This window comes from Cannabis sativa, chromosome 2 (genome assembly GCF_029168945.1).
Source record: "Cannabis sativa cultivar Pink pepper isolate KNU-18-1 chromosome 2, ASM2916894v1, whole genome shotgun sequence".
NCBI classification, from domain to species: Eukaryota; Viridiplantae; Streptophyta; class Magnoliopsida; order Rosales; family Cannabaceae; genus Cannabis; species Cannabis sativa.
The window spans coordinates 75,380,256-75,389,742 of NC_083602.1; the positions used below are offsets into that span (position 1 = coordinate 75,380,256).

The window sequence follows — 9,487 nt, forward strand, 5'->3', positions numbered from 1 at the left end:
TTTCCTCAAGGATTCAAAAAATCACATGTTGTGCAGTATGATGGGACTACGGACCCAGTCGCCACTACAAGAAAAAATGCTTTCCTTAACATATGAATATAACTCATTTCAAAAAGTGTTACACTAGTTAAGACAAGCATGAATTTTGTACAATAGTTAATGAGTTTTAGAAAATATTATAGTAGCTCAAATAGAAAATTAGTCGGGGGTATATTTTTTTAGAAAGCCCGCTAAGAAATAGGCGGGTGATCATATAACTCACCAAATAAAAAATTTTATTTTCTTTAGAACTCGCTTCTTTTGTATATATAACTCACGAAATACATTTTATTTTTTTATAGAAGCATATATATCTCTCTTTCTATAGTCTATTGTCTATTCTATTGAACTCTTTTATTTCAGTTCTTCCTTCATTCATCCACCCCAATCCCTTGAGATTTGAAATCCTCCTCTGTTCGTGAGATCTGAGATTGGCCAGAACAATTGACCGAGAAAGGCTGCAATTGTTCCTCAGCCATTTGTTGTTGTCACTGAGGGAAAAGAAAAAGCTCACCCCGATAGCTCTTCATTTGTGGTATGTATGCCTCTTTTAGATTTTTTTTTTTCTTTTATCTTGATATCTAGGTTTTTCTTTTTATATGTTCTGTCTTGTTCTTCTCAAGGTACCATTTGAGCTTCTCATTAATGCTCACAAAACCTAATTTTCTAGGAAAATAAACACTTCAATTTCTCATTTCATTTTGATTGGAAATAAAAATGTGATTTCATTTGATAGTATTTTGTTTTTATTTATTTTTTTTTTTTTGCTTTATTTGATTTCATTTGGTTTGGGAATTTTTTCTCACGAGAAGGATGGAAGCTTCTATTATTAGAGTAAAGCTAAGTCTTTAATTCACATTCCATCTCAATCTGGAATGAGAGTTCAAATCCTACTAATGTCCCAAAACCTTTTTTAGGTAATCAGATGTTTGAGATTATGCTAGAATGGATTATGAATTTTTTCCCAAATTGTGTTTTAGTAAAATCTTCTAGTTTTGCATTTCAGTCACAATTTTTTTCTTGTTGTTGTTTTTGTGGCTTCTCTCTCAACAAGTTTTAGAGAGTTTAGGTATTTTTATTCATGTCATGTATATATATTTATATATATACGTATATGTATACAAGATAACAAATACTTGTTAATCATATATATAGACCTACCTTAGAGATATAAAGAGCTAAACAAGAATAAGAATAAAAATAAATAATGAAAGTAAGAGATAAGAGTCACGGACCAATAATACCAATAATGAAACTCATGCTAACAACATTTCAACAGAGAGCAGCGGTGGTAGAGATATGTAATGAATGTATTATAATATGACAGCCATATGAAAAAGGTGTGTTTGGTATATATAAGGGTGATTAGGATTTGCATGTGACGAGAGAAATGACATGTGGGTGAAGTGTTATGTGGGTGAACATTGTTGGGATTATATGTTTGTATAAAAGTGTTAAAATATCTCTCTAGTTTTGTATTTAGTTCTTTCTTTTTCTTTTATGTTTTGGTGTGCTTCTTAATTTTTTTCTTCCTTAAGAGCAATATTGGTTTATAAACTCAATTCTCAAAGATGAGAATTTGCTATAGGATGGCTCTAAGAAAGGGCTTGCCTCTTTGACGCTATTTGGGTCATTATCTATGGCCCTTGGCTTTATCCTCTCTTACCATTTTTTTTTTTTGTATTCATCTACTAGAATTTGAAATGTACAGTGATGTTTCTGATTTTGAGGGGTTTCTACACGAAAGTGGTTGTCTGTAGTTACAAAATGTCCATAAAAAATAGTGTATAAATTAATATAAAAAATTTGTGTATGTAGAACTCATGCTATATATATTCCTAATCAAATTTGTTACGTACTAGTTGATAAATAGAACATCGACAATATATATTGACTCTAAAAATGATATTTTCTTGAATTTTGCTGTGACTTTATTATTTTTGTGTGTGTGCATACATACTTTTTATTAGATTTTAATATATCTTTATTTGGTGTTGTGTAACTAGAATTGCAAAAAGAAAAAAAAAATCCACTATGAACAATATGATTTACGCATCTTTGTTTTTTGATTTGTGTAAGCTTATGATATGCAGATGGATAAAAATTGGATCCATCTTAACAGGTTAGTAAATAATACCGTATAGCTTTTTAAGATATTAGTTTAAGTTGTAACACTTGATATTAAAGTGTGGTCTTAACTTGTAGAACAACTGAAGAATATGAGAAGAAAGCTAGGGAGTTTGTTAAAACAGCAGTAATAAATCTTGGTTTTCCGACCAAGATTCTTTGTCCATGCAACAAATGTCACAATTTAAGACATCAACTTTTAGATGAAGTTGTCAAACACTTAGTGTTTTGGGGCATGGAAAGATCTTACAAAATATGGTTTCATCATGGGGAAGATCAGATTCAATTGAAAGAAGCACGACAAAGACAAGTTCTGAATATGATTTATTTTGGGCTGCTGGAGTTCATTCAAGTAATGTCAATGATTTTGACAACAATAATGATGAGGTTGATTTTGATAGTCTATTAGAAGATGCTGAGTCTCCATTGTATGAAGGTTGTACAAAGTACACAAAAATTTCATCCATTGTTGGGCTATACAATCTAAAAACAAAGCATGGATTGTCAGATGTTGGCTTTTGTGAGATGTTAGAGATGATCAAAGCAATGTTGCCAAAAAGATAATCTCTTGTTAACATCTATTTATGCAATTAAAAAGTTTTTAAAGACGTTTGATCTAAACTATAAGCATATCCATGCTTGTGTGAACGATTGTTGTTTGTATACAAGAGAAAATGCTAATGCCCAAGTATGTCCCACCTGTCAGTATCCAAGGTGGAAGCAAAATGAAGACACAGGGGAGATTTTACAAGGACAACCTGCAAAATTGTTAAGATATTTTCCTATTACACCAAGATTTCAAAGGATGTTTAAACATGAAAAAACAGCTACAAGTTAAAGTGGCCCGCAACTAACAAACGAATGGATGGGAAAATGGGCCACCCAGTAGATTCAGAGGCTTAGGATGTGATTAATGATAGATGGCCAGATTTTTCACTCGAATCTAACAACCTTCGAATAGGACTTGCTGCTGATGGGGTTAATCCCGACAAAAATATGAGTTCTACATATAGTTGTTGGTCGATAATTCTTGTTGTCTACAATTTACCACCATCGATGTGCATGAAGGATGAATTCACCTTTCTATCTATGTTGATTCCTGGGCCTAAAAAACCTGGAAATGATATAGATGTTTACTTGGAGCCCTTAATCGATGAGTTACTTGAATTATGGAAAGGCGTTTATACATATGATGCTTCTATAAAGAAGTTTTTTAATTTAAAGGTCATGTTATTATGGACTATAAACGATTTTCTAGCTTATGGAAACTTGGCTGGATGTGCAACTAAAGGGAAGTATGGATGTCCAGTATGTGGTGAAAACTCAAATGTTGTTTGGTTGAAGCATAGCAAGAAGATGTCCTTTTGGAATCATATTCGATTTCTACCACAAGAACACCATTATCGAAAGAAGAAATATAAATCTGCAAGAGCAAGGGAGAGAGCACCACAATGTCCAACTATAATGACCGGTGTTGAAGTAGTTGAGCAGTTAAGCAAAGTAACAAACGATTTTGGAAAGGGCAAAAAGCGAGTCCGTGGTACAGAGATAGAAAAAAGGTGGAAGAAGAAGTCTATTTTTTTTAGGCTACCTTATTGGGAGGTATTGGTTGTTCGCCATAATCTTGATGTTATGCATGTTGAGAAAAATGTTTGTGAAAGCATACTTAACACATTATTGGATTGTAAAGGAAAATCAAAAGATCACTACAACTCAAGATTAGATTTGACAGAGATGGGCATAATGTCTCATCTCCATCCTTATGAAGATAAGAGCATTACTCGTCTTCCTGCTGCAGCATACACTCTTTCAAAATTAGATAAGAATTTATTTTGTAAGAGGGTATTTGACTTGAAATTGCCTTATGGATATAGTTCTAAGATTAGCAACTGTGTAGATTTGAAAAAACAGAAGCTAATAGGACTTAAATCTCCTGATTGTCATGTGATTATGCAACAATTGTTGGCTGTTGCTATAAGGGGTTTGATGGAAGATCGTTGTAGAGAGACAATTCTTCGACTTTGTCGATTTTTTTATGGATTGTGTCAGCGTGTTGTTGAGAAGGAGGAGATTAGAAAATTAGAATTAGAAGCTGCTGAAATTCTTTACAAATTGGAAGAATATTTCCCACCTTCTTTCTTTGATCCAATGATTTCACCTGGTTGTCCATTTAGCACGAGAAGTTAGACTTTGTGGTCCGGTGCACTTTCTATGGATGTACCATTTTGAAAGGTATATGAAAGTATTGAAAGGTTTTGTATCAAATTATGCACGACCAGAAGGATGTATTGCGAATCGCTATCTTGCTGTTGAATGTGTACGCTTTTGTGAGACATTTTTGAAGCAAAATGATGATCAAGATACTACATTGATTGAAGAAAATCCACTATCAGTTGCTGAATGCTTTGAACTTAACCAAGCAAACATTTCAATAGCACATCGATATGTGTTGTTCAATTCAGATAGTGTAGCACCATTTCTCAATATCCATATGGATGAGTTGAAAGAAATGCATCTAGAATTGAAGAACAATCAAACTTTATTGTGGAATCGACATTCTGAAAGTTTCCCCTTATGGTTTTATGAGAAGGTTAGACTGTATTACAAAAACAAAAGTGAATATTTAGACTTCTTATACAAATTGATGACCATAATATTTTTATTTTTCAGATTTCTAAATCTAACAAGGTAGATGATATGCTGGCACAATTGGCTGAAGGCCCAAGTCGTAGTGTTACTTCCTACAAAGGTTACATGATTAATGGAATTCGTCTCCATAAGAAAGGAGTTGAAAAAATGACTCAAAATAATGGTGTATACTTGGAATCACATGGCAGTGGGCAATTGAATGAGAAAGAGGAGTATTTTGGTGTTATCAATGATATAATAATGCTTGATTATCGTACATTTAAAGTGCCACTATTTCAGTGTGATTGGACGAATATTTGAAATGGTGTAAAGAAGTTAGATTTCTATACACTTGTAAATTTTAATATAGGTCAAGCTCAATCGATTAGGGATCCATATGTGTTAGCATCACAAGTTAAAAAAGCCTTTTATGCAAGGGAGAATGAGTCATCTAATTGGTATATAGCTTTAAAAGATTCAAATAGAGGGTGTTTTGGGGTAGAATCTAGTGATTCTGTAGAGCATTATAATGAAGAACATTGAGTTTCATTTTTATATCCTAATGTATTTTGATTGAGATAATTTTTTTTGTATTTTTCCATATGTACTTTTGGTATATTATGATTAAAATAATTGTAGTTTTATTTATTCGCTAGTTGATATTATGTTACTTATTTTTTATAGTTTTTGTTTCTTTTCCTTAATTTATTTTGGTTTATCAAGAGAATTACATGTTGTATTTTTTTTAAGTTTTCCTAACAATATATTTTAATTATGTTTTTTACAGTAATTTCCACTTGAAAATGAAAACTCTACGAATCCAAGAAAGCACATACGACCAGGTGCTTTATGCAAAATTGTGGCAAAAAGAAGAAAAGCAACATTGAAGAGTCAAACTGATTGGGAAGATACAACCCTTGAAAGTCCTGTTGTAAAGAAAAGGAGTTCTCTACGTAAGGTTTCTACACCTGGTAATGTTGTAATTGATTCACCACCTATTAGTACAAGAGCATCTTCTCGTCGTATGATCTATAATACAGAGCCAAATCTAAATAATATTGTGGAAGACTTGGAAATGTCACATGTAAGCTCAAGAACTAGAAGATTCCTTAATTATCAAGTAGAGGAGGACGCTGAAATGATTTTTAAAGAGGTGGGAATGGATGAATGTGAAAACATAGCAGATAAGGAAGTTGAAGATGTAGCTCAGGCAAAATTTGAAGGAATAGCTGAGGCACAATGTGAAATGGCTGAGGTGGAACTTGTACAGCCAAGGAAAATGACTAACACAAGGAAAAATGTAGCCATTTCCCCGCTCGCAAGGCATCAAACGAACCAAGCTCATAGAAAATCTATAAGATTACAAAAAAACAAACGAGGAAAATCAAAATGAGAACAATGGAACACCTGAAGATGCAAATGTGAATAAAATAAATTCAGTAAAGAAGACTAGGGGCTGAACTACTTTGGCCAATCTTACAAAGAGAAACAATGACTTAAGAAAATAAATTGGAATGAAAAAGGCCAACCGGTTGGTACTAACTCTGTGCAATTTTCTTCTTATGTTGGTGCTCTTGTGAGGGAGGTAGTTCCTTATACTATTTCAGATTGGAGGAAAATGTCACCAATCATGAAAGATATTCTTTGGGCATCTATTTAGGTAGCCTTACAGGTTATATAATTTTGTTTTTTTCCCTTACACTCTGCTCCTCATAACATATATATAATGTCACTTAATATGAACTTTATGTAGGCACAATATGATTTATATGATGATTGGCAAAAGAAGATGTGCTTTGAAATGATGGCATCTCTATGGAGATCTGGAAAGTCTAGATTAGTCAAAGAGCTTAACGATGCAAAAAATGAGAGTGAGCGACTAGCCATGAAGCATGATTGCATAAAAAGTGATGGTGAATGGAGATCATTTGTTACTCAAAAAACTAGTAAAGAACATATGGTAAGATTAGAAATAAGTACTTGGATATTAGTGTAGATAGAGTTATGTTTTACCTAGTGTTATTTATTTCTTATTAACTAGGCTATAAGGGCCAAATTTCAAGAGAGAAGAAAGAAAGTTGTTCCACACACCTTAAGTCGAAGAGGTTACGCTCGAACAATCTATGATATGGTAACAATTAACATTTTGATTGATTGTATGTTGTTTTTTATTTTTATATTCCTTGGTTATATTGTCCATTGTTGTACTTTGTAGAAGAAAGATAATAAAGAGGGAAAAGTATCTAGGATTGAGGCTTTTCGGAGAGCCCATACTAAGAAGAATGGTGAACCGATTAACCCGACAGCGTCGAAAATTTTTGTGAGTACTTATCAATTAATTTTTATAATTACATTCGTTTTCTATAATTGTACTTCAGCCTTACTCATTCATATACAGGGAGAACTGGATAACATTATACGTGAAGATCCAAACTCTGAAATTACAGAAAATATAGAGAAGGATGCCTTAACAAAATTATTTGGTGACCCAAAATCTGGTCGTTTAATCGGACAAGGAAGGGGGTAACAAGATCAAAGTTGAATGTTATGAATATGTCTAATAACAAGATCTGTAAGTTAGAAGAAGAGCAACACAATATGAAGCTCAAAATGGCAGAAATGTTGGATTTACTTGAAGAACACTTGGTAACAATTCATTCTTTCACTTATACAACTCAACATCTGTAATTTTAAATGCAACATATCTTTCTTTTTAATTTAGGGTGGTAAAGAAACACCAAGTGAGGGACAATCCCTTAATGTTACCCAATCCAACAATAATCCTTCTCCTAAGGTAAATTATCAAATTTATTATTGGTTAAAGAATTTTTTTTGAAATTATGGATATGAAAGCTAATAGATTATATGTAAAATCAATTTTTGCAGAGTGTTGGACTAAAAAAGGACCATAATTTTACAGAAGCGATGAATGCTTGTTACATGCTTGATTTGTCAGATACAATAGTTGCTGAAGGTCGTTGGATTTCTAGTGATCCAAACATAGAGATACATGGACTTCCCCTTGGACCAGAATTTATGCGGTTATGGGTTGATGTTGCTATCGTCCCAGGTGCTTATTTATTTTGTCCTAACTATGTGATGCTTACGATACAAGAAGCTGTTGGTTCCACAGTTGTATGGCCTTCTAAAAAGGTTATTCCAAGAGGTATTTAATTAGTTATAATATGATTTTATTTATTTCTTAAAAATTAGTATTTGTTCTAAATAAGATTAATAATTAGTTTAATACATGTTATAATTTGTTTTATGATAGTATTTTGATAATATTTCAACTATCATGATGGTATTGTTTGTTTAAATATGTTGTCATATAGTAAAATCTCAATTTTATTTATCATATAATCATAGTACATATTTTTATCATGGAATACATGTGTCATCTTTCTAAGATTTAATTTTTCAATAAATATAGAACTATAGTTTGTGCTTTGATTTACTCAGAGTGTTATTTTTTTTTAGAATATTAGACTTGATTTTGTTGCATCAATGCTTGTTAATTACATATTAATACCTTTTCACATTTTGTGTCTTCTAGTGGGTTAAATTCTATATTATGGGTGATCAGAACACTGTACAAATATTTTTCTTCCCTTTCTTTATCACCTTATTATTATCCATTATTGAAAATTCAAATAATGCTTCTTTCTTTGCCTTCATTACATCTGTATTTAAATTGATATAAAATCTCATATGAGCTTGATTAATAATAGTATTAGCTATGTATGAATGATTTCATACTTTAAAGCCTAATTGGTTTTTCTTTTGTTTTACTTTTCAGATGCTACAAGTGAAATGCGAATGGGCATTTAATTTTGAAGGCATTTTGTGGTAGTTGGAAGAACTTTTAGAACTGTTGAAAGCTTAAGAATACTTTCTTGAATATTTTGTTGTTCGATAACTAGTATTGAATGGTTTAAGACTTTTAGATTATTTATTATTTTATTTAATATTTTTTAAGGATTAATTATTTAATGTTGAATACATATGATTTTATGAATATTTTATGAATCATATAATTAGCACTTAAATATATATATTTATATAATTTATAATGCACTATATGTATTATTGCTTAAAAGATCAAAGCTTTCCAAATGCTAAAAATAACACAAAAATGTGTTATTGCTTCAAAGATTGAAGCATTCCAAATACTAAAAATAACACAAAAATATGTTATAGTTTCAAAGATTGAATCTTTTCAAATAATAAAAATAACACAAAAACGTGTTATTGCTTCTTTTATAATTATAAGTATAAATGTTTGTTATGCAAACTATTTTATATAATGCAAGAAATGTGTTATTAAAAAATATACTATAAGAATATTTTATAATTGACCAAATGTATTATAGAATTAACTATAAATAACATAACTAAAAACTTATTTATTCATTAAAATAAGACAACCAATGTGTTATTGTTAATTATATAATAACACATATGTATAACTATGAAAATGTGTTATGTAAAAAGGTCGGATCTACGATAGCACTGCTTTTCTTAAGCCCTCATAAAGTGTTATGGTATCTTTTCATAAGACTTTTATGGTCTTATTGAAAGCAGTTTTTGTTGTAGTGCGCTCACTTGAAGAAGTTTAACACTATCATGTGAGTCTCGAATAATTTGCACTGCATTTTATTCCCAACCTCCTTAACTGGAGCTGCGAGTAGCT

General features: G+C 31.3%; 1 protein-coding gene across 6 annotated transcripts; it reads left to right on the forward strand.

Moving 5' to 3' along the window:
* Nucleotides 1–209: 209 nt before the first annotated feature.
* Nucleotides 210–8,831, forward strand: LOC115721305 (uncharacterized). Of its 6 annotated transcripts, none has more exons than XR_004012430.2 (9): nucleotides 210–574; nucleotides 2,133–2,161; nucleotides 5,582–6,454; nucleotides 6,548–6,925; nucleotides 7,010–7,114; nucleotides 7,193–7,440; nucleotides 7,517–7,588; nucleotides 7,681–7,960; nucleotides 8,594–8,831. XR_004012430.2 is itself a non-coding variant. In XM_030650579.2 (8 exons), exons 5-8 carry the CDS (start codon nucleotides 7,342–7,344, stop codon nucleotides 8,623–8,625), a joined length of 483 nt encoding a protein of 160 aa, XP_030506439.2. In that variant the 5' UTR covers nucleotides 210–574; nucleotides 5,582–6,454; nucleotides 6,548–6,925; nucleotides 7,010–7,114; nucleotides 7,193–7,341; the 3' UTR covers nucleotides 8,626–8,831. The 6 variants fall into 6 exon arrangements, 3 of the variants coding, with proteins under 3 accessions (XP_030506439.2, XP_060966884.1, XP_030506438.2); XR_004012429.2 differs by lacking the exon at nucleotides 2,133–2,161 and having other exon boundaries at nucleotides 6,548–6,754; nucleotides 6,836–6,925; XM_030650579.2 differs by lacking the exon at nucleotides 2,133–2,161.
* Nucleotides 8,832–9,487: the final 656 nt, after the last annotated feature.